The 26702-nt window shown below is 35.9% G+C and overlaps 3 protein-coding genes and 1 long non-coding RNA gene across 4 annotated transcripts; 3 read left to right on the top strand and 1 right to left on the bottom strand.

Annotated features, from left to right (window-relative positions):
- The first annotated feature begins 313 nt into the window (after positions 1-313).
- LOC139430444 (uncharacterized) lies at positions 314-3001 on the top strand. Its single transcript, XM_071197484.1, has 4 exons — positions 314-340; positions 417-584; positions 639-2306; positions 2732-3001. The coding sequence occupies exons 1-4, from the start codon at positions 314-316 to the stop codon at positions 2999-3001; spliced, it is 2133 nt and encodes a 710-aa protein (XP_071053585.1).
- Positions 3002-9240: 6239 nt separating this feature from the next.
- LOC139430443 (uncharacterized) lies at positions 9241-10572 on the top strand. Its single transcript, XM_071197482.1, has one exon. The coding sequence runs from the start codon at positions 9241-9243 to the stop codon at positions 10570-10572; it is 1332 nt and encodes a 443-aa protein (XP_071053583.1).
- Positions 10573-15364: 4792 nt separating this feature from the next.
- LOC139430558 (uncharacterized) lies at positions 15365-15716 on the bottom strand. The gene is made up of 3 exons (XR_011640963.1): positions 15686-15716; positions 15570-15612; positions 15365-15506 (listed from the first exon to the last, which is right to left on the bottom strand). It is a non-coding gene; the product is annotated as an uncharacterized lncRNA (long non-coding RNA).
- A 7817-nt stretch (positions 15717-23533) lies between these two features.
- Positions 23534-24796, top strand: LOC139430442 (uncharacterized). Its single transcript, XM_071197481.1, has one exon. It carries the CDS (start codon positions 23534-23536, stop codon positions 24794-24796), a length of 1263 nt encoding a protein of 420 aa, XP_071053582.1.
- Positions 24797-26702: the final 1906 nt, after the last annotated feature.

The raw sequence follows: 26702 nt of genomic DNA, 5'->3' as shown, positions 1-26702 counted from the left end.
ATCGCCGGTGAAGCACGGGGGCTCGGCTTTTGGAATGCAGACATGTTCGGCCAATAACTTTGACAGGGCGCAAACCTGTGTCTGAACGGTCGCACTGTCTTGTTTCGGTTCTTCGGCGGTTTTCCCCATCTTCTGCGTTTGGGATTCTTTTCCTTTCTTCTCTTCTTTAATCGGTTGGGTGGACCCCTCTTCTTCTGAAGAGCTTGCCAAATCTTCCTTCGTCGGATATGGCCGTGTCGACAATGAACGGCTTCTCGTTGTTGGTCCTTTTGGCATTATCGGGCCCCACGTTGGGCGCCAATTGTTACGGGAGATGGATTGCGCCGAAGAAGAAACAACAGTTGTTGAATAAAACGAAATAATTTATTTACAAAAATATGTACAAAAAAAAACCCTCAAAGGTTTTTTTTTTTTAGACGAAAGGGGTCGTCTTCGAATTGGCGGTTGAAGTGCTGGCTTGTTGTCGCTGTTATCGTTGTCGCTGCTGTTGTCGCTGTTATCGTTGTCGCTGTTGTTGTCGCTTCGGAGTTCGGTTGGAATTCACCGCTGATGGAAACCCGGCCGCCTTAAATAGGCGCCCTTGGGTAAAACTCTATCAACCGGGCGTTGTGGTTGGTTGGCGACCGTCCGATCCGTAGGTCGGGTTGACGACCAATGGGCAAGCAGATCGAACGGCGCTCAATTCGTACTTGGTGACAGTATCATCTGATAACCCGGCCGATCCAGTTTCGCGTGGGGTCGAAGCAATCGAATTGTCAGGTTTATGTATTTATTGGAACGGACCAGAATGGTTAAGAAAAGATGAAAGTATGTGGCCCACACGTGTTTTCAGAAAAGAAATTTTACCTGAAATTAAACAAACTATTGCCTCCATAACGACAACAACAGATTGTATTGTCCCATTTTTTAAATTTTCTTCATTGACACGTTTAAAACGAGTTGTCGCATATATGATTAGATTCTGTAATAATTGTAAACCAGCTAATACAAAGCGCGCTGATTCTTTGAAAAGCGACGAACTACGAGATGCTATGAGTTTTATCATAAGATGTAGTCAACAACAATCGTTTTTAAATGAAATATCGTTTTTAAAAAATGCTAAAAATATACCAAAGAAAAATCCATTGGCAAAATTAAATGTATTTTTAGACAACGATGGAATATTACGCGTAGGTGGTCGATTAGGAAACTCTAACTATACTTTTGATAAAAAATTTCCAATAGTTATATCTTGCAAACATGTTTTAGCACGATTAATTTTTGAGAATGAACATAAGATGTTATTGCACACAGGTCCACAGCATTTGCTGGCCTCTATTCGCGAGCGATTTTGGCCTATAGGGGGGCGAAATTTATCAAAAAAGATAACACGTGAATGCACAAAATGTTTTCGAGCAAAGCCACGATGTCCACAACCTCAAATGGGCAATTTACCTTGTCAACGTGTGAGTCCGGCTCCGCCTTTTCATACTACCGGTGTAGATTACGTGGGTCCTTTCATGCTCAAAAATAAGAAAGGTCGTGGTTCAAAAACTATCAAGTGCTACATATGTTTGTTCGTGTGTTTTGTTACGCGAGCTATTCACCTTGAATTGGTGAGCGAACTAACTACCGATTGTTTTATATCTGCACTACGGCGTTTCGCGGGTAGGAGAGGTATGCCTCAACAAATGTTCTTGTATAATGGTACAAATTTTGTGGGTGCAAATCGTGCACTAAACGAATTAGGTAACTTCTTAATAAGTAATTGTAATAATTTAACTCATATCATCAACGAAGCATCCATTAATTGGTCTTTTATCCCTCCAAATTCACCCCATTTTGGTGGACTATGGGAAGCGGGAATTAAATCAGTTAAATTCCATCTTAAACGTGTAACTGGTAACACTTCATTTACCTTTGAAGATTTTGTAACATTGCTGGTTCAGATCGAAGCGATTGTTAATTCCCGTCCGCTAACTTCGTTATCCACACATCCCGACGATATGACTCCTTTAACCCCAGCACATTTCCTAATTGGTAAAACACTCACATCACCGGCTGATGCAGATTTGAGGCATATCAAAATCAATCGTTTGTCTAATTTCCAACACATTCAGCAAGTGCAACAACATTTTTGGTCAAGATGGTCCAAAGAATACTTGGCGGAACTCCAGAAACGTTCCAAGTGGGTAAATGGTGACAACAATTTAAAAGAAAATCAATTAGTAGTGATTAAAGAAGACAATTTACCTACATTAAAATGGGCTATGGGAAGAATTATTAAACTGCACCCGGGAGAAGATGGAATTGTGCGTGTAGCAACAGTAAAAACAGCATCAAACACAATAAAACGAGCAGTAGTGAAGTTGTGTCCGCTACCTATTTGAACAGTGTTATAAAACTTTGCAGTTTGAGACTTTTTATTTTATATTTATGTCATATCTTTTTGTTGTATTGAAAGGGGTTCTTTCAAGGTGGGGGGTATGTTTAGATTAATTAGAATTATTGTTACCTGCAACTTGGGTTGCCTATTGCTTTGAAAATTTAGTGTTCGTCGATACAAACAAATAAAAAAAAATGAGTGAGTAGCAAAAAATTCGTTTCGCTGGCATCACGCCGTATTCATCGTCTAAGATAAATAATTAATAAACATCGAATAAATCAAAAACTAAAAGAATTCGTGTTAACCAGCGCGAACCAGATAAAATCAAAAACAAAAAGTATCATAACTGATGATAAAAATGAAAAGTTTGTGAACATAATCAAACCAATTTCCTTGGGTCAAAGACCAAATGTGTACTGGGCTCGATATTGGCCAAAACCTAAAACTGGATCAGGTCACTTAAATAAGTTGTTAGTACCTGCTGCAATTAAAGAGTACGAATACTGGGACGACGTGAACGAATTAGTTGATCGGTTGCGTTTACTACTTGCTTCCGAAACAACAGGTCATACTGCTCATCATAACGAAATTATATCCCTCATAGAGGAATTACGGGAAGCGCAAGTCATTCGTTAAGGGTATATAAACTTTTTTCTGTTTCTGTGACGCTTCAGAAGCCAATATGCCTTTAAACCGTTTTGGTGAACATGGTTCTACATCTATCGATAAATTTGGTAAGCATGTTCACCACCATGTTATACAGAACCACATAGCAAGATCCGAGGTTCTACAACCTTCATCAACATTTATTTTAACTTTACGTGGTGATGGAGATGTTGATCCAAAAACAAAACTTTATAAAATCACAAACAAAAGTGGAATTACGGATTACATCAATTCTTTCTACGAAGGTATGATAAAAGATGTTGTAAAGTCCGCTCATGTTCAGTTACTTGTTAACGATATCGTTATTAAGTCGCTCCAGGGAGTCCAACTCAAACGCGGAGATACCATTAAGTGTAAAAATAATGTACCGATAGGAGGACTACCTTTTCTTGTAGAGTTGTTGATTGAAGGGGTTGTAGAGTAATGGTTAGTGTTAAGCGAGATCTCGTTAACGAACTACATGCACCTGCGAGACGACATTATCGGCGACGCCGCGTTCTGCTTCACGGACTATTGGATCTTTATCAAGCTGATTTGGTTGCAATGATCCCATATGCGTCGGTCAATAAAGGTTACAAGTATATACTGACTGTTATCAACGCTTTTTCAAAATACGCATGGGCCTTACCACTCAAAACCAAAACTGGGAAAGAGGTTACTCAAGCTATGAAGGACATTTTGCATAGTAAAAAGAATATTACCCCGAGCAACTTACAAACCGATAATGGGAAAGAGTTTTACAATAGCGATTTTCAAAAATTAATGGAACAACTTAACATTAATCATTACAGCACCTATTCCACTTTAAAAAGCTCGATTATCGAACGGTTTAATAGAACCCTAAAAAATAAAATGTGGAAAGAATTTAGTATGCAAGGAAATTATCGCTGGTTAGACTTACTACCCAAATTACTAAAATCTTACAACAACACAATACATCGCACCATTCACATGAAACCTTCAGCTGTTAATCGACGAAATGAATCTGCTCTGTTAAATACTGTATACAATTCCATTAAAGTTGTCGACCCCAACCACCGTAAATTTAATGTGGGGGAACACGTGCGAATTAGCAAGTACAGACACGCTTTTGCTAAAGGTTACCAACCAACTTGGTCCAATGAAATTTTCACCATAGCGACAGTTCAAAATACTAATCCCAGGACTTACCTTATTAAAGATGGTAGAGGAGAACCCATTCTTGGAGCATTTTACGACGAAGAATTACAACGTGTCAAACACCCGGATGTATTTTTAATTGAAAAAGTTCTTCGTCGAAAAGGAAATAAAGTCCGAGTGAAATGGTTGAGAATGGATAGCTCTCATAATTCTTGGATTGCAAAAAAGGATGTATTATAATTTTTACACTAAGAAAATGATTTGAAATTGATTTTATTTCAAGTAACCTTTTTAACCTACTTTCTACTTTATATACAAGTTTTGTGATACAAGCAAGTTTTTTTTTTTTTTACAAATTAACTGATCGCAATTTAACTAGCCATACATGTTTACGTTTAACAACTCCAATAAGTTGTCCAAAAGATCTTCCCTGCGTAGATCTTCAATAAGATAGTTTCCCCAAGCTAACGTATGACATCCATCCTCCATCACGTAACGTTTATCGTCATGTGCAGAGAGCGCCACTTTATTCTTTAGTTCTGTATACATCGTGTGATAGGAGGAGCGAAAGACATACATCTTTTTTCGCACAGAACCTCCATCTTCGATAATCCGTTTATATTCTGAAACACTTAAGTTTTTATCGATAACATACTTTTTCACACCCTTGGCACGCTTGACAACTCCTTCCAAAGTGTTAATACAATAAGCTTTAGCTCCTGTACCATAAAACGATGTTAATATCGTATTTGGGTACTCATCTTTCATTTTTCCAACTATCGGCGGCCCTGGAGGAATATTATGTCTGTTGTTTAACTTGTAATTAGAGGTATCGAACATCTCTATATTTTCTTTGATATCCTGGTATACATTCTCAGTAAATATTTCGAGAATTAACGAATCCGTATCTGTATATAACAATAATACGTTTTCACCATATTTCTCTTTTAAAAAATTATAAAAAAAGTTATAAATGACCGCTTTCGACAATTCCAGTACGCTAAACCCTACATACACACACATTTGTTATATTTGACCTCCACCTTCTGCATTTCAATGGCTGCCAAATTATGGCAGAAAATTTTCGATGACTTGAAAGTCGGCTTTGCGATAAGAGCTTCTGCACCGGGTCTCCTGTAACGATTCTCCCAATGTGACACTAATCGTATATCGACTCTATTTTCAACATTTTCCATCGTTTTTCCATACACGATATTATTCATTTGTTTATAATGATTTTTCCCAAATTCATTCGTAGCATTCATTCGTTTCTCAGAGTTAAAATCGATATATGGTTTCATCCACACCGATTGTTGAAATTGCAATGCACGGTGTATTTTGGTTAGCTTAAGACCTTTTTTCACACATTCACGTAGGTTTACATAGTGAATTATGTATTTCGATTTATTTTGTAAGTTCGCAATCAACTTAGGATGCTTCGATCCGGGAGCGATTATGTTTTCGGGACAAAACGGTAGATCATCATGCTGGTTGTGTAACCTTTTGGGATACTCCAAATCCACTTCAAACACATAACCAAGGTGTTCATCATCTAAACACTCCACATCTATATCTGCTATTTCTTGGTTCGACAACCATCGAAAACCGCCTGTTGGTAATTTACAACTCATTGCATACCCATACAAATTGGTAGCGTCCAAGTATAGAATATATGATGATGGTTTTTCCGGGTTAAAATCGTCAAGGAACTTGTTGTTTGTTATTGCAGATCGTTTTACACACATACAGAGACCGCCTCTAATTCCTTTCTTAAAAAAGTGTAACATGTCAATGTCTGATAACAATTCTAATTTTACACCTGTCATTTTTAACAGAGCATCCCACCCAAACCCGGGCGCAGTATAATAATGGCAAGGATCCAGATTGTAATTCTCCAAAGATATTGTCCTGAAATTTTCAAAGACATCAGTCAACATTAACACATCTGACGTCAAATACAGGTCACTGTATTCTCCCAACGTTGTACACTTAAATTTATTCCATACAGTCTGTGCTCTAGAGTATTGTTCCTTTGAAATATTACTTGAACTCAATATGTCGTAAAACTGTGTATGATCAGGCAATTTACTATACTCCAACTTTTCAAACGAATCTACGAACGAATATGGAAATACACCTTTCTGGCTCATCAATCTAAATTCTTCAGAGTCTTTGAATTTTTTTTTTCACTTCCACACAATCCTTATCATCCAAATATGAAACCAACTTTTCCAAAGAACTCGCCATGAATCTAAACGAGTCGACGAATCTTATTTTCATAAACACTTTGCGTTTCTTTCCCTTGTTATCGGTTGTTTCTCCGACAACTATTTTTTTGGAAAAAGAAATATATTTTTCTTTGTTTTGTGCTATCACCTCTACTTCCTCCTTGTTTAGGGCAATACTTTTCACAAACATGTGGGCGTCGTAATTCGACAGGTTGTGGAAAAACACAGGGATAAACATCGGTAATTTATAATTTATATTGCAGACGGAATGCGCAGGACCCCTAACAATCCTGTCAAGTGATCGTGATCACACACTTTCTCTTCTTTGTTTATTGGTTTATCACAAATGTGACATACGGAACTAAGTTCATGTACAAATTGGTCCAGACAGCTTAGCGGTATCATATCCTTTGTTTGCCTCAAATGTTGTTTATAGATCTCTATTACATCCTTCTCCAATCTTATAATAAATTCCAGAGCAGCGTTTCGCCCTCGGTATATTTGGAATTTCGATAAGTTATCATCGTAAGCACACTTAATGTAGTACGCAAACGCGTATGGTTCGTGTTCAAAACATCGGGCCGTATATGGTTTATTATCATCGTAAACTTTTCCTTCTTCGGGCGTTAAGGGTTTCAGAATCGCCTCGAAATCGGCATACACCACAAACGAAACTTTCATTTTTTTTTCAAATCCTTCAAATTGTAAAACATTTTCCTTTTCTAGATGTCCGAACTTATTCACTTTTATTTGTTCGCTTAGTACTGTTGCTTTCACTTTTTTACAGTCATCCATCTGATGTCGTACCAACTTGTCTTCAGTTGAAAAGTATTGCAAACAACCCTCACAAATATATCTTTGATGTTCATGAGTCGATGATTGTGCATTTATCAGTCGAGATAAGTTTTTTATCCAACAATAGTGGTTATTCCCGAAATTGTCGCTGACTACTAATAAGTTTACATGACTCTCCCGTTTCTGTTTACATATACATACAGTTACAATATCATCTACCATTTACTCTCCATTATACCAAGAATTTATACCATAGACGTTAATTGAAATGTTACTTTCTTCCTCAAATTTTGGTATGTCTCTGATGGGTACTGGGAATGTTACGCAGTCAAACTTTAATTCTATTTCCCTATAATCTGGGTATGATGATATTCTTTGCGGTAAACCTGTGGGTTGGTACAGCGCGGACATCAGTGCCCAAGCAAAGCACTTATTATCGTTATTTTGCACGTTTATTACCGCTCTCTTCCCTTTTATGGATGTCGGTAAGTCGATGTAGCTAGATGCTCTTGTAGGATTAAACTTGTTACAGTTCACTTCAAGATATAATATTTCCAACAAGGTCCAACCTGCAGTATTAACACCTTTAGTTTCGCATTTTACTACTTTTCTATTCTTATACTCTTACCTGAGTCCCGTTCTTGGAATTCCGACATTTTCACCATAATCTCGTCCATAAAGTCCTCGTATGTTTGGTACAAGTCTACGGCTACTGTTATAATTTTATTTTTTGTATTGAATGATTTGATTTCCACTTCTTCCTTCGTATTTATGAAATACAATCCAAAAATTTCCGTATTCACTTTTAAACTACCATTTACATTCCTCACGGACTGTATCAAACTGATAACTTTTTTTCTAATTCGGTTACTGAATTCCTTCATGTCTACGTACTTCCGTTCATGATCGCTCACTCTAAAACTACATATTTTATCTCCAAATATCGAATCTATTTTTTCTACACCATCATCTATTATTACGAAGGCTTTCTGTTTATGTTTGTTGCTGCGCAGATGTGAGGAGTAACATTGTCTGGTTACGTGTTCATCACATATTTCACACACTATAACATCTCCTTGTTGATCCTCTTCCACCTTTCGACGTTTCCCAATACATGCTGTGCGTTGATGTCTCACAAGATTATCTGGTCTAGTAAACTCTTTGTAACACACGTCGCAGGTCAACATGTTCACAACACTCTTACTTCAATACTGTTGAACACGATTTTCTATCTGCTATTTAAAGCATACCTCCTCCGAAGTGGGGTTTTCAATGAACTCACGTCGTGTAACCTTCATTTCAGGTCACGTACAAGGTCAATGTCATGGTTACAATTAAGGTTGAGTTCAAGGTCTCCGTTGAGGTCAAAGTAAAGGTCATTGCTCAGGTCAAGGTTACTGATCAAGGTGATGGTCACTCAACGTGATCTTGACCTGAGGTGAGCTCAAAGTAAAGGTCATTGTTTAGGTCAAGGTTACTGGTCAACGACCCCCTTTGCAATAGCCGATTCTGGAACCTCCTCCCAGAACCTCAGGGCAAGGTCAAGGTCATGGCCACTCAACGTGACCTTGGCCTTGACCTTGACCTGAGGTTCTGAGAGGAGGTTCTAGAATCGGCTTTTATCTACTACTATCGGAACCAAAAGTGATAGAAAGTTCAAACATGGCTCAGAACGGCGTATAACGTCATAATATCACGTTTTGGGCACATTCATTGGGCGACTGTCAACTTTTTTTTTAAATGGAATGCCAACATTTTTTTTTATTATTGAGATCCTAAAAACATTCTTTTTACGACAGTATTTTGTTTTTCTTAAAAATTCATTTCTTTCCCCATCAAAAATCAACCTGACATTTTAATCTAGTAGTGCATGAATGTTTTACAATCGAAGTTATTTTTGTCCAAATAAATAAATAAGTAGATGTTTATTACAAAATAAAGTTTAATTGTTTCTTTTGTGTCTAGCGCTACTTGATATTTGGACAAAAATAACATCCAGTGTAAAACATTCATGCGCTACTAGATTAAAATGTGCTTTTTGATGGGGAAAGAAATGGTGGATTAAGTATGTGCACTAAACGCAGTGCGAAGGCTAACAATAAATTAATGATGGAATTTGATGAAACCAAAGACCCATCTTATATTTTGTATCTCGACGCTACGAATTTATATGGACACGCAATGAGACGAAAATTACCGACGGGAGGATTTCGATGGCTATCAGATGAGGAGATTCAAAAGTTAGATATTTACAATACGGAAGACGATTCCGAAAAGGGTTACGTGTTCGAGGTAGATTTAGAGTATCCGGAAGCAATACATGATGAACACAACGATTTACCATTTTGTCCAGAACGGATTGTACCCCCAGGTTCAAAAAATGCAAAGTTAATAGCAAATTTGGAAAATAAAACAAAATACATCATTCATTACGTGAAACTAAAGCAGTGTCTCAAGTTCGGATTGAACCTAACGAAGATTTACAGAGTATTAGAATTTAAACAATCCAACTGGATGCGGAGCTACATCGATTTCAATTCCGATAAACGTGCGAAAGCTACGAATGAATTTGAAAAAAATCATTACAAAGCAATGAATAACATCGTATACGGTAAGACAATGGAAAATGTGGAAAAGCGAGTGGATGTAAGACTAGTTACCCACTGGGAATGTCGTCATAAAAAACCAGGTGTGGAAGCCCTAATAGCCAAACCAAATTTTAAATCTTCAAAAATATTTTGCGATAATTTGATAGCCGTTCAATTGAACGTCGCGGAAGTTCGTTATTGCAAACCACTGTATGTGGATTTCAGTATATTAGAGCTTTCGAAAACCGGAATGTACAGCTTCTTCTATGATTACTTAAAAGTTAAATATGGAAATAACATAACACTTTTATACACCGATACTGACTCCCTCATCCTAGAGATTACTACTCCCAATGTATATGAGGATATAAAAGAAAATATTGAATTTTTTGATACGTCCAATTATCCGTTAGAGAATATACACAATATTCCTCGCGGTCGATCTGTGTTGGGAAGAATGAAAGATGAATATCCAAACAGGTGCATAACGTCATTTGTTGGAACAGGAGCTAAAGCGTACTGCATCACCTTGTTGAATGATAATGTAAAAAAGGCTAAAGGAGTAAAGAAATATGTTATAGATAAACATTTAAGCGTGACCGATTATAAACGTGTGGTTGAATGTGGCGGATCGATTCATAAAAAAATGTACATTTTTAAGTCAGAATTTCATACTATGTATACCGAATTAAAGAATAAAATTGCTCTTTCATCGTGCGATGATAAACGATACATATTACCGAACGGATGTAATACTTTGGCGTGGGGTCATTGGTTGATAAAAAGATTGAATTCGAATAAATTAATTTAATTTTAGAAAAAATTGTAAAGAATAATAATAATAATGTATTTGTAATGTTCGATTGTTAATAAAGTCTTGTGAACTTTTATATAGGTCTTTATATATACGACATATACGTTCTAAAGAACGTTAGTTTTTGAGATCCAAGAATTATGAGACGGACCTAATCCTAACCATTTCACAAACACTTGATTTCCTTTTCGCCGTAGCACTTTTTCCACCAAGTAGACGTCAGGATATTTAACTTTTTGTAATTCCTCTCGATAAAAACCACCCATAATTTTTTCATTGGATGCATCTTTGAGCAGATATGTTGTTGGGAAAGTATTACGAACAGAATGTATTGTAAACACTTCGTTAGACCAATTGGGAGTATAGTTTTTGGTGAAGGCGTGTCGATGCTTGCTCACTCTGACCTGATCACCGACATTAAATTTTTTGGTATAAGGATCAACAATTTTTATGTAATTATAAACAGTTTTTAACAGTGTCGGTGCGTTTCTGTTATTTACCTCGCTAGGTTTCATTCCTATCGTCCTATGTACTTGGTTGTTATAATCCAGAATTAATTTGGGAAGCAATTCCAACCAACGATAGCTACCTTGCATACTAAATTCTTTCCACATTTTTTCTTTTATTGTTCTATTAAACCGTTCAACAATAGAACTCTTTAAATTGGAAAATGAACTGTAGTGATTGATGTGATATCGTGACACGAGCTTCTTAAAATCCTCATTGTAAAATTCTTTTCCGTTGTCCGTTTGCAGATTCTTCGGTATGTTTTTCCGCTTTTCCGATAGAATTGTTTCCATAGCTCGCGTAACTTCTTTACCAGTTTTGTTTTTTAGTGGTACAGCCCATCCATACTTTCAGAAAGCATTAATAACTGTTAGAATATACTTAAAATTACCATTTGCTTTTGAATAAGGTATCATCTCCACTAAATCAGCTTGAAATAAGTCCGTTAAACCTTTAATAATAACACGTCTGCGTTTATAATTTTTCCTCACGGACGCGTGCAACTGGTTTACTACGGACCTTTTAATATCGCTCATTTTCTGTATATTTCAATGAGCAGTTCTACCATAAATGGTTTCTTGAGTAAAGTGGTCTTTGTTCTGGGTTTGCAAACTATTTTATCTCCAAAGGAGAGAACATTTAGCTTTTTATTTGGATCGAAGATACTCCCGTTAATAATCATTTCAACGTCTCCTTCAAATCGGTGATGCACTATTTCACCAATATAGAAAAAGTTTATATATTTACTTACGTAACCTAAATTTTGAACAATGTAATAATTATCCGTTGTATCCGTAGTTCCATCTCCGCTAAACGTAAGTATTGTTGGTTGTTTGAAATATCGTTGTACGTTTTCACGTTTCTTAAAATGAGCAGCAATGTTGTGTCCGTGTACGTGTTTACCAAACTTATCGATCGTCATACTAGACGAATGTTTTCCGAACTTGCTTAAACTGATCTTCTCTAGTTCATAAACGTCGATGGTTTAAAACAAAAGATGTGAGAGTCGTATATTTATGATATTATTTTAACGTATAATCTCGGCCTCTGTTAGCTCCGATATTATCGATGATATTTCATTGACATGTGCAGAATGACCTGCCGTTTGCGAGGCCATCAACAAACGCAGTCTATCGAAAAGTTCGTTGGGATCGTCCCAGTACTCGTATTCGATAAGAGCCCCCCCCCCCCTTTCTTCGGATTCGGCCAGTATTTAGCCCAATGCACCTTGGGTTTGTAACCTTCAGCGATAGGCTTGATAATATTCTGAAATTTCTCACTGTCGTCCTCAGTAGTCATACCTGCCTCTGGAATGTAATTAATGTACGGAGCATTTGAACGTAGTAAGATATCTTTGTAGTTGCGCATGTCCTGAATTGTAAATTTGCCCGGTTCGTTTTTAAATAGTAAATCATATAAACCAACGGTTCCCGTATATTTGAAGTTTCCAACGTGAATATCCTGATCCTCAAAGTGAACAGGACTGACTCCAATGTAGAAACCTTCGGGAGTTTCGCGAACACCGTATAAACGATCATAATCATCTTTTAAATCAGTTAATCAGTTATCAGTTATCAGTAAATCAGTTATATACGTTCTGGGCAAAGGATGAAACTGACTCAAAGCGGCTTGTACCTCTGGAGACTCCAATCTTTCTTCTATTTCATCTTTAAGTCGTTCTATTCGATTATGTGCGTCCGAAATAAGAGCTCCGGTATCCTCGCTAGAATCGAGGAGTTCTTCTTGTTCGCCCGGCGGAACTTCATATACTTCTTCTTCTGCATGAGCTAATGGACCAAGAGGAGAAGACGTAGAAGAAGATACCAACCTTTTTTCAGGAGTCGATGTAGCAAATTTTCGTCGCTGTTCTTTTAATGGCGCTTTCGGTTTTCGAATAAAATATTCGGTCTCGGTTTTAGCTGGTACGTCAGAAATATCCGGCGAGTAGCGTTGTATCTTAGATATCAATTTTTCTTCTTTTGGAGATAAACTTCGTTTTGGAATGGATAGTAAAGGCGCAGTGTCAAGTTTTGCGACAATATCCTGTAACGGTCTCGCGATGGGTGCATATGCGGTTTCCGACCGAATCCTTGACTCCTCTAAGTCCTCTTTTAAAGAACGAATTTTGTCTCTCACAACTTCTCGTGCTGCGATAAGTTCTGCAGCTATCGTCTTGTTCATTGTATGATGTATGTGAAGTTACTAAGAAGTGTACAGCTGATGTCGTTAGTTTTAAACTTCAATGAATTTATCAAAACCCTTCCGGTAACGTCCCTTAGATACACTGCAATCTAAATCAATAACTAGGATGCCGTGTCTATTCTCCCAACAAGCGTCGCTAATTTCCTTTAGCCGATGAAACTCCATATCGCTCATTATGTGATCTTCAAACACGTGTTTTAAATTTGTTAAGTCTTGTTTAAATAACACTAAAAAGTTTTGGAATTGCACTATAACTTTGACAAATTAGAAAGCAATCAATGTTTTTATGTCGACCATACGAAAAAAATTCCTTAATGACATTTTGACCTGTACAGGAAACATCGTCAAATACGACTATCGAATATTCTTTCGCATCTTCCGGTCGAATAAACTCATCTATATTAGAAAATTCATAGTAACCGCAATCTTTTATAGGTTCAATTAAACGTCTTAAAAAATCGTACTTATTTTGGTATAACGAATTGGAGCATAAGTATAAGTTTAGGAAGCGCAGGCCATTACGTGCAAGTAAAAGCGATAACATAGCATTTGTTTTTCCGACACCAGAGGGTCCTAAAATTAAACCTCGCTTACATCTTCCACCAAATAAATTACTGTGTCTTGTAAAGTGTTCTTCGGTCGTACCTTTACTAAAATTTAGTATTGGCAGTGTTAGCGGTTGCGGTAAACACTTTAGTTTCTTATCGATCATGATTCTCGCACTAAATGAATTATGACATTAACAGGATAAGACTGAATAAAAATATAGCAAAAGTAACTTTATATACATACTATATTTATCAATAACTATAAAATAATGTCAATTTAACCTAATAATTAACTTAATAATTAACTTAATAATTAACTTAATAATCAACTTAATAATTAACTTAAAAAAAGAGGAGAAGGAGTAGTTACCACTCCTCCTCCTCGTCTTGATATATTTGGTTTACTTCTTCGTAAGGAGGTGGTGCTGCTGGTGCCGGAGTCGTTGCCGGAGTCGGTGAACTAACAGATGTAGTGCAACGGTTAATGTGCATGTTTTGCACATGCACTTCACCCCTCACCACTGCCGATTCTGACACGCTCTGCAGCTGAGAAGATAAAATTAATGGCATGGAAAAAAGTATTATAAGTATAACGTACCAACTTAAATAGAGCTTCTAATTTTACCTCCAACGAGGCAACTTTCTGCTCCAATTCACACAATCTAACCATGTGATTAACTCTCATGTTAGCAGTCATCTTTAAGCTAGGAAGGAAAGTTTACGCTATTAGTAGTGAAACTAGATAAAATAGATTCAGCCTTTTTAATTTCACAGGTTAATGATGCTATGGTGATGTCGAGCGATATTGTTAAAGAATTGTTACAGCTCGACGCCAGCCCTTCTCTAAACTGTGAAAGCTCTCTCAAAGAGGTTTGCAATTGACGAACCTTTTCATGAAGGTCTTTATAAAAATTTGGGTATAAACTATTAATTTCGGCTAAAATCACCCCTTTGGTAGTTTCTACTGCTGTACACATTGCGTTTGAAAAAAGGCTGGCAGACACATCGGAAATATCTGAAGTAGCAGGAATATTAGCAGGAATATTGTCAACCCTTAAGATGTGTACTTGCGGGCTTAACGAAGGAATTTCGGTGTTAGGAATATTTAAGTTAGTAACGGGAGCAGGAGTTAATGAAGCTTTAGAAGAAGAAGCCTTAGTAGCTTTAAGATACTTCCGGTTTACGGTACTACAGTGTTGTGATACCGCTATTAAAGCAAGAGAGTTGTCGGATTTATCGGACTCGTTCTCGATAACCACTTTCGACTGTGTCATTTCAACCTTCGACGGGGTCGCTGGTTCAACTGACACATACTTGCGTTGGCTACGTCGCGAACGAGCACGTGCCTCCCTTCTTTCTTGTCTTTCCTCTCTATACTTTTCTGACGGTACCCACACACCTGCAGCCTTCTTCCAATGTTCACGGTTCCCCGAATTCCGACGAAGTGAAAGGCGTTTCACATTTTTATCGTCGACATTCGCGGAACCTGCGACGTTCAGAAGCGACGGATCTGCGCATTAGATGGTCATTAGGCTGCACGTTTGGATCCAGCGCCTTCTCAACAGTCGATATGTTCAACAGGTTTATGTCAAAACTGTTTAAAAGGAATGACTCCTGGCTGCTGGCGAAACCGAGAGCAGTTAAATCAATTTGACTAAAACCGTCTTGAGACATCTTGATAAAAAAAGATTCATACATAAATTTATTTTATTTTAATAAAAAATCATGTATATTTACATCGCTTGATGAAAAGAACGTTAAAATCTAATTGCAGTGGGTGCTGAATGATAGAATGATAAAAAATTATTGTAGATATTATGATACAAACGTTCGACTAATAAAGTTATACTTACCAACAAAAATTGAAATTTAAAATAGAAGGAGGTATAGGAATGAAAAAAACAGATTAACAACTGTCGCGCCTTACTTACACACACTCAAAAACAGAGCAATTCCCAATAGAAACCCTACCACAAGCTAGCTTTGAAACAGTCGAGACGGGTGAGTTCGATCAATTTTTTTTAAGGGCGCCACGGATTTTATCCCTTGGTTCCTACCAGAAATATAGCACACACTCCAATAAAATCCGAAACCAGAGACACATAAACAAATAATATATTATAACAAGTCAATTAATCGGAGAAATAATATTGAAATGATGTTGGTAAACATATATATATTGATAAAATATCAATTCCTCTCAATCGTAGATAACAACGTTTCAGTATAAATGTTTAAGCAAATAATAGATTTCATCGAAGTTACACATGTAAAGATTAAACAAGATCGCATATGGAAATAAAAATCAAAACATTCGTTTAAATTCGTTTAAACAAAATCAACAATCACGTATCAAAAAATTACTCCTCAAATGCGACCAAGTGCACAAAAAAAATTGTAATTATAATTCGATAACAAAAAACTTATAAGAAAATTATCCAGTAGAAAAAAATATGAAACATATATATATATCTTATCTGATCCTTTAATTTATTCGATAATCAGATCTTCACGTTCTCTCCAAAATTTCTCTGTTCCCCCAAACTTCCAAGTTCCAAATTTCCAAGTTCCACCAAATTTCCAAGTTCCACCAAATTTACGTCTTGTAGGTTAATGTCAACAAATCTAAACTTTCAACCAGAGATGCCAACCCATTCGATATTTCCAAGGTCACCACGGTCTCAAAAGGTTGAAATGTCACCAAACCATTGGCACAAAACAATTATATGACGCAGCAATAGCAATTTCAAATGATAGAAGTAGAAATAAAATTGCAAATGAAAACGAGGATAAAAAAAATAAAAAAAAAGCGTACAACGAGAAAAGAATCCAATTATTAATCAAAATCTACACAATAGAATAACGTACCTTAGTTTTTGGGCGGCTTTAACCCTTAACTGGTCCGGTGTAGTCCAGCAGACTACGCGATTGAAATACTTGTTTCTCAGCGGTTATTAAAAGCGTGTACAAACCTGTCCTTCCGCCTAATCTCCCACCTCTCTGAGCATCATTAGTATACAAATTTGTACCGTGATTGTAACATCGGCTTAAAAGTTATAACGGGTAAGATATCTATAATAGTCTCTCAGACTACGTCGGTCCATTTGTGTAACTTTTTTGTTAGTGGTAGATTTACCGAAATATGGCCGGGTCTTCAAAACGAGTGGTTTGTGACGATCCTGATTTTGATAAAGCTCTTTTAAAATGGTACGAAAATACTACAGACAGCGGCGACAGCGACATAGATAACGTATCGGAAGACAATCTAATTGAATTAGAGCACGATAGCGATTCAGAACTGTCTGCTAGCGAGGACTTCGTAGATGAAAGTGTAAATATTGTAGATAATGTGAACAAGAAGTATTTATATGGCAAAAATCGGTATAGATGGTGTACGTCGGAAGTTTTGCCTTCATCTCGGACCCGAAAGCATAATATTATAATAAAAATTCCGATTCTAAAATCAAAAGCACGTAACCTCGATGATGCTGCGAATCCATTGCCAATCTGGAATTTGCTTTTCGATAACAAAATGTTTCAACATATTCTACAGCACACCAACCAAAAACTAAGTTCAATTCGTGAGAGATATTCTATACAATCCAGACATCATGTAACAGACACAGATATCACTGAGCTGAAGGCATTTTTAGGGCTTCTAGTATATACGGCGATATTCAATTCGAGTCATGAAAATATAGACCGTATATTCGCAACGGACGGAAGTGGAAGAGAAATATTTAGAGCAGTCATGAGTAAGAAGAGATTTGCTGTTCTTTTGACGGCTATACGATTCGACAATTCTCAGGACAGGGAAGAGCGGAAGAAGAACGATCCGGCTGCAGCATTTTCATTTGTTTTCAACACATTTGTAGAAAATGTCAAAATGTTTATGGACTTGGACAGTCTGTTACAATAGATGAAATGCTTCCGAGGAAGGTGCCGCTTCAAAGTGCACATTCCTAATAAACCGGCAAAGTACGGCCTCAAAATACAGTGCCTTACCGACGCACGAAACAGTTATCTATATAACGCATACATCTATACGGGAAAAGATTCTGATAGTTTTGGTCTCAATGGTGAAGAGAAGAGGTTACTAAAGCCTACTCAAGCTGTGTTACGTTTAGCGAAACCAATCTTTAACAGCAATCGTAATATTACAGCTGACAATTGGTATTCTTCCATACAAGTAGTTGATCTGTTATGGAAAAATAATTTGACTAAAAAAAAATAAGGCCGAAATACCACAATCTTTTCAACCCAATAAGAAAAGAGCAGCTAACTCAACACTGTATGGATTCAGGAAAGAATGCACGTTGATTTCATATGTTGGTAAAATTGGAAAAGCCACGATACTAATATCGTCCATGCATAACAGACGATTTGATGATCCATTAGTACAAAAGCCCGAAATAGTTTCCTACTACAATGAAAATAAAGGCGGAGTAGATTCTCTGGACGAAAAATGTTCGAAAAGCACCTCAAGTCGTCGCACTCGAAGATGGCCTTTAGCAATTTTTTTTCGCCTACTAGACATTTCTGTGATCAATTCATATATCTTACACCAATGTTATAGAGATAATCCAACCATTAAAGAAAAAAGTATTTTTGGAATGCAGCTAGCCAAGCAATTGGTAGAGGATCACATGAGACGGCGGTTGACGATGTCGGTTATCCCACGCGAACTACGCAGTACTATTGGTAGAATACTTGGAGTCCCAGGTGCAGAAGAACCCAAGACATATGATCTGATTCTAGAAAAACATAAAATTTGCTACTTGTGTCGTTCAAAGAAACATAGAATGACAAAATACTTGTGTCTTGCTTGCAAAAAGCCGGTTTGTCTACAATGTACAAAACCAGTCTGCAATGACTGCGCTGAAAAATAAAAAACTTTGGCCCTTGCTGGAATATGATATTTTTGTCAAATTTATTTATCCTTTATTTTTTAGTTTGTCTAATACCTAACATAACTAATAACATAAACGAAAGTTTGTTAAGGTTTTATAATAATTAAGTACTTACTATAAAACTAGATTTAATTAACTTTTCGGAAAAAATTATAATTTAGGTAAACTCTTTTTATATATTGCTTTAGTTCAGTTTATTTCTATGCATACAAGTTTCCTAATATCTATAGTATCCAGTAATGAACAAAATATTGAGTTTATTTGCACATTTGCAGTCTTATTGACCTATTAAGTTAAGTAGTCCTGGAGACTACGCCTGACTGTTAGTGCGACAAATGAGTCACCGGACCAGTTAAGGGTTAAAGAACGTCTCACGTGTTTAACGTTTTAAATCCGAATACATCGGCGTAAATCGATATGATTTCCAAAGAAAAACGAGTCCAAATCTACAACAACGTGACGAAAAAGCCTTATCACAACCAAAAATTCAACAATTGAAAACTTTTTCTTAAATAACCACGCTTTCTTATAATGTTTACGGAGCGTAAGATAAAAATGACTATCGTTACTCAACGATTAGAACGAGACTGGCAAATCAAGAAATCAACCACCCGTCGCTCGCTACAAACCACCTTCGAACCAATCAAAAAGCGACAATCTCACAACCAATCTCCAACGATAATTTGAACTAAAATTTTAAAAAAAATTTTAACCAAACACAAAAATATAAGTAACGGAAAACAAAACCGTTACACAACAATATATGCAAAGAAAAAGAAGGCTATACTTACCAGAAAAAAGTAGCCGAGATAACGAAGTTATCAAAACTGATCGAACTGATCAAACAAAAAAATGGAAGTGATCAGCAGTAAGGTCCTGTAGGAATTGAAAAAATAAAAATAACAATTTAACATAACAAACAAATAAACAAGTTGTACTCACAAAAACAAAGTAGAAAGAGGTGTTATGATGAAACAAAACAAGAATATTTTACATATTATATGTATAAGCAAAGTAAAAAAGGTTACTTACCAAATAAAACACGTCAGCAAAAAAGAGAAAGCTGAAGGATGTCTAGGACTGGGAAAAAAATAATTTTAAATATTATATAAACATGCAAAACAAATATAGTTTTACTCACCAAAAAAAGAGAAACTTGTAGAAAGATCTGTAGTGATGGAGAGAAAATGAACGTTATATAAACATGATAATAAAGAAAGTTGTACTTACCAAAAAACTGAAGAACACAAACACTGAAGTGACTTTCAAAGGCTGGGAGGTGCCTTCTTATAGTAAAGTAATGAAGGGGGGCGTGGGGTGGGGCGTGGAAAGGGGGAGGAGTGGGGGAATGGGCGGAGTTAGAGTTAGTTAGACTCCCATCCCTACTCTTCCATCTCCACTTTTGGGAGGAGCCTGAGGAGAAGCATGGGAGGAGCTTCAATAAACAATCCTTTTCCCTTTTTCTTTTTTTCTCCTCTTTTTTCTTCTTTTTTTCCTTTTTTCCTCTTCTTTCCTTCTTTTTCTTCCTTCCTTTTCTTGATTTTTCCTTTCAATTTACAACAATTTTTACAACCCAACAGTACCCAACCCAACGTATACAAATGCTTTTTTCTTTCAAATTAAAACAACTTTTTACACTTTTTACAATCTTTTATTATTATTACTATTATAATTTACAATCTATAACTGACAATGTTTATATATTAAACCTTACATAAAGAACAATCCTTTCTTGCCGATGGTGGACCATCAATATGCGTTTCCCTATGAGGCAAATTATAATGTTCAAAACAGGGCAGCTTGCTTTGTAATCGCTCATCGTTTCTATACTTCAACGGTAATTTAAACCAAACCGCCGTCAAATCTAATGAGTAGTATAGATTCGCCGATTCTAGAACCTTCTCCTCGAACCTGCGTTCTAGGAGGAGGTTCTTGAATCGGCAAATTTTTTGGGGGTCAGAGGAGGTTCGATGAGGAGAGGAGGTTCTTGAATCGGCGATTCTTTTAGGGGTCGGAGGAGATTCGATGAGGAGAGGAGGAGGTCAATTAACTTGAGAAGGTCGTGTTATTTTGACGAAATTATTAAAAATTTATTTATTTATTTATTTATTTCTTTATTTATTTAGGTCATGTTATTTTGAGAAAGAAAAATTTATTAAATTAAAAATTTTAAGTTTTATTAATTTATTAAGTTAAAAATTTATCTTTATATGTAACTTGTTTACCTAGATGAAAACAATGACTATGTTTATCCTTCGACGTTTCTCAATGAACTGTTAGAACATGTCTTCGATATATCTTATAACTTATTATACACAAAAAGGTATACGGTTTTGAGACATGTAGGTATACAAATAAGTGAGTCATGGCCTACCTGCGGGATATTGTTTTATTTTATTATGTAAAGGTATACGGGGCTTTAAAATATGCGAGGAGGTTCTTAAATCGGCAAATTTTTTGGGGGATACGTTCGAGGAGGTCAATTAACTTAATACTAGTAAGTGAGTCATGATCTACCTGCGAGATATATTTTTTTAATTTATTATGCAAAGGTATACGGAGTTTAAAAATATACATGTATACAAACGCACTCGATGCATCCTCCTCCTCCCAATAAGTTTCAGGAGCGGTGAGGGTTTATAAACGCCTGCGAAATGTGGTATTGACGTAGTTCTTTCATAACAAGTAGAAGTGTACAACATTAAATTGTAAAATGGTCGTGTGTGAGGATTGTGGAAAAAGTTTTACTCGAGTTGACAATTTAAAAAGGCATCAACGATTATCTTGTATTGGCAAGAGAATCAAGTTTGACGCACCGCAAATTCCAAAAGCAGTAAAATGTGAGGCTTGCGATGATTATGTAAATAAACAATGTTACTCTGCACATTTACGAAGCAACGCGCATAAGCGTAACGGTTTTGTTATAATCGATGATGGAGTGGAGAGAATAGCTGGAGCATTCGGCGATAAAATCGTCAGTTATCGAATAAGTGAAGAAGGTTTTTTTGTGGATTTGGATGAATTTTCACATAGAATTCGAGAAAAAATACTAAATCTGATACAAAGCGCAATCGATATTCACCGAAATGTAAAATTAAATATGGAATGTTTTGGTATTTTTTACAATCAAAGGAAGATTGTGAAATAAAATCATTCAATACGAAAAATAAGGTAGTATCATTAGCGTCGGATCTATATAAAATATATAAGGAATTTATTGATGAAATTTCATCAAAAATGTCAGAATTCCAGGAACGAGATTCAGGTAAGCGTAATGAGACATAACATACCTACGCATTAAAAAAATAAATGTTTCAATCTTTTATTTAGGATGGACTTTAATGCAAATCCTCTATATGGAGTTAAATTTAAACAAATATAATCCTATAAGAGCATCTAATTACATCGATTTACCGCCGCAAATAAAAGCAAAGCATGCTGTGATAAATATACAAAACGTGGATGATGCATGTTTTGCATGGGCTGTAACATCCGCACTACATGAACCGAACGGTTTACCACAGAGAACATCTTCGTATCCGAATTACCTGGACTGCGGCTTTGACTATTCAAATATTGTTTTTCCAGTTAAATTACGTGATATACCTGTATTTGAAAAGCAGAACAAATTATCTATTAATGTATATGGAATAAATGAGTATTTTAAAGACGGTATTACGAATTATGACATAATTACAATGTATATATGTCGGCAAAAAGAAGAAAGACATATAAATTTATTATTGGTTACAAATGATTCCGGAAATAGTCACTATTGTTGGATAAAAAATCTGTCTCGATTACTATCATCGCAAGCATCGCAGAATGGTCATGAAAAGTATATTTGCGATGGATGCTTGGTGTTCTTTACGTCAGAAAATAAACTTATCCGTCATCAAAGTGACGATTGTAGCAAGGTAAGGGCAATTTTACCAACAACAAATTTGATAATAAATAAATATGGAAATGAAGAAAAGGAAAATATATTACAGTTCGAAAATTTTGAACGACAATTAAAAATACCGTTTGTGGTGTATGCAGATTTGAAGCATTACAGAAACCGATCGCCGATGCGGAAGCAACTGAACTTAACGATGATAATTCATACTCCGTCAAATGTTTCAAACACGAACCTTATGCATTTGCATATTATATAAAATGTTCTTAGGACGAATCATTGTCGAAGTTTATATATCGCGGACGTAATGCTGCTCAAATTTTCATGAGCAAGTTGGAACATGACGTTTTGGATATACAGCCTGATTCAGAGTAAGCGCCTTATTTTTTTTTAGCTACACTATGGGTACTACTTTCAAAATATTTGGCAGTAATATGTTTTAGGACATTCTCTACACGATGGTGATACCAGATTTTCAATTGGACGAATTATTTCAAAATGGCGACTGTCAACTTTTTTTTTAAATGGAATGCCAACATTTTTTTTTATTATTGAGATCCTAAAAACATTCTTTTTACGACAGTATTTTGTTTTTCTTAAAAATTCATTTCTTTCCCCATCAAAAATCAACCTGACATTTTAATCTAGTAGTGCATGAATGTTTTACAATCGATGTTATTTTTGTCCAAATAAATAAATAAGTAGATGTTTATTACAAAATAAAGTTTAATTGTTTCTTTTGTGTCTAGCGCTACTTGATATTTGGACAAAAATAACATCCAGTGTAAAACATTCATGCGCTACTAGATTAAAATGTGCTTTTTGATGGGGAAAGAAATGGTGGATTAAGTATGTGCACTAAACGCAGTGCGAAGGCTAACAATAAATTAATGATGGAATTTGATGAAACCAAAGACCCATCTTATATTTTGTATCTCGACGCTACGAATTTGTATGGACACGCAATGAGACGAAAATTACCGACGGGAGGATTTCGATGGCTATCAGATGAGGAGATTCAAAAATTAGATATTTACAATACGGAAGACGATTCCGAAAAGGGTTACGTGTTCGAGGTAGATTTAGAGTATCCGGAAGCAATACATGATGAACACAACGATTTACCAGGTTCAAAAAATGCAAAGTTAATAGCAAATTTGGAAAATAAAACAAAATACATCATTCATTACGTGAAACTAAAGCAGTGTCTCAAGTTCGGATTGAACCTAATGAAGATTTACAGAGTATTAGAATTTAAACAATCCAACTGGATGCGGAGCTACATCGATTTCAATTCCGATAAACGTGCGAAAGCTACGAATGAATTTGAAAAAAATCATTACAAAGCAATGAATAACATCGTATACGGTAAGACAATGGAAAATGTGGAAAAGCGAGTGGATGTAAGACTAGTTACCCACTGGGAATGTCGTCATAAAAAACCAGGTGTGGAAGCCCTAATAGCCAAACCAAATTTTAAATCTTCAAAAATATTTTGCGATAATTTGATAGCCGTTCAATTGAACGTCGCGGAAGTTCGTTATTGCAAACCGCTGTATGTGGATTTCAGTATATTAGAGCTTTCGAAAACCGGAATGTACAGCTTCTTCTATGATTACTTAAAAGTTAAATATGGAAATAACATAACACTTTTATACACCGATACTGACTCCCTCATCCTAGAGATTACTACTCCCAATGTATATGAGGATATAAAAGAAAATATTGAATTTTTTGATACGTCCAATTATCCGTTAGAGAATATACACAATATTCCTCGCGGTCGATCTGTGTTGGGAAGAATGAAAGATGAATATCCAAACAGGTGCATAACGTCATTTGTTGGAACAGGAGCTAAAGCGTACTGCATCACCTTGTTGAATGATAATGTAAAAAAGGCTAAAGGAGTAAAGAAATATGTTATAGATAAACATTTAAGCGTGACCGATTATAAACGTGTGGTTGAATGTGGCGGATCGATTCATAAAAAAATGTACATTTTTAAGTCAGAATTTCATACTATGTATACCGAATTAAAGAATAAAATTGCTCTTTCATCGTGCGATGATAAACGATACATATTACCGAACGGATGTAATACTTTGGCGTGGGGTCATTGGTTGATAAAAAGATTGAATTCGAATAAATTAATTTAATTTTAGAAAAAATTGTAAAGAATAATAATAATAATGTATTTGTAATGTTCGATTGTTAATAAAGTCTTGTGAACTTTTATATAGGGGTTTATATATACGACATATACGTTCTAAAGAACGTTAGTTTTTGAGATCCAAGAATTATGAGACGGACCTAATCCTAACCATTTCACAAACACTTGATTTCCTTTTCGCCGTAGCACTTTTTCCACCAAGTAGACGTCAGGATATTTAACTTTTTGTAATTCCTCTCGATAAAAACCACCCATAATTTTTTCATTGGATGCATCTTTGAGCAGATATGTTGTTGGGAAAGTATTACGAACAGAATGTATTGTAAACACTTCGTTAGACCAATTGGGAGTATAGTTTTTGGTGAAGGCGTGTCGATGCTTGCTCACTCTGACCTGATCACCGACATTAAATTTTTTGGTATAAGGATCAGCAATTTTTATGTAATTATAAACAGTTTTTAACAGTGTCGGTGCGTTTCTGTTATTTACCTCGCTAGGTTTCATTCCTATCGTCCTATGTACTTGGTTGTTATAATCCAGAATTAATTTGGGAAGCAATTCCAACCAACGATAGCTACCTTGCATACTAAATTCTTTCCACATTTTTTCTTTTATTGTTCTATTAAACCGTTCAACAATAGAACTCTTTAAATTGGAAAATGAACTGTAGTGATTGATGTGATATCGTGACACGAGCTTCTTAAAATCCTCATTGTAAAATTCTTTTCCGTTGTCCGTTTGCAGATTCTTCGGTATGTTTTTCCGCTTTTCCGATAGAATTGTTTCCATAGCTCGCGTAACTTCTTTACCAGTTTTGTTTTTTAGTGGTACAGCCCATCCATACTTTCAGAAAGCATTAATAACTGTTAGAATATACTTAAAATTACCATTTGCTTTTGAATAAGGTATCATCTCCACTAAATCAGCTTGAAATAAGTCCGTTAAACCTTTAATAATAACACGTCTGCGTTTATAATTTTTCCTCACGGACGCGTGCAACTGGTTTACTACGGACCTTTTAATATCGCTCATTTTCTGTATATTTCAATGAGCAGTTCTACCATAAATGGTTTCTTGAGTAAAGTGGTCTTTGTTCTGGGTTTGTAAACTATTTTATCTCCAAAGGAGAGAACATTTAGCTTTTTATTTGGATCGAAGATACTCCCGTTAATAATCATTTCAACGTCTCCTTCAAATCGGTGATGCACTATTTCACCAATATAGAAAAAGTTTATATATTTACTTACGTAACCTAAATTTTGAACAATGTAATAATTATCCGTTGTATCCGTAGTTCCATCTCCGCTAAACGTAAGTATTGTTGGTTGTTTGAAATATCGTTGTACGTTTTCACGTTTCTTAAAATGAGCAGCAATGTTGTGTCCGTGTACGTGTTTACCAAACTTATCGATCGTCATACTAGACGAATGTTTTCCGAACTTGCTTAAACTGATCTTCTCTAGTTCATAAACGTCGGTGGTTTAAAACAAAAGATGTGAGAGTCGTATATTTATGATATTATTTTAACGTATAATCTCGGCCTCTGTTAGCTCCGATATTATCGATGATATTTCATTGACATGTGCAGAATGACCTGCCGTTTGCGAGGCCATCAACAAACGCAGTCTATCGAAAAGTTCGTTGGGATCGTCCCAGTACTCGTATTCGATAAGAGCCCCAGGGACGACTTGTTTTTGTAATACACCACCGACTTTTTTCTTCGGATTCGGCCAGTATTTAGCCCAATGCACCTTGGGTTTGTTACCTTCAGCGATAGGCTTGATAATATTCTGAAATTTCTCACTGTCGTCCTCAGTAGTCATACCTGCCTCTGGAATGTAATTAATGTACGGAGCATTTGAACGTAGTAAGATATCTTTGTAGTTGCGCAT

This window comes from Onthophagus taurus, chromosome 7, assembly GCF_036711975.1.
Source record: "Onthophagus taurus isolate NC chromosome 7, IU_Otau_3.0, whole genome shotgun sequence".
Classification (NCBI taxonomy): Eukaryota; Metazoa; Arthropoda; class Insecta; order Coleoptera; family Scarabaeidae; genus Onthophagus; species Onthophagus taurus.
The sequence above is the reverse complement of the archived record's forward strand: the minus strand, read 5'-3'. Positions and strand labels throughout refer to the sequence as shown.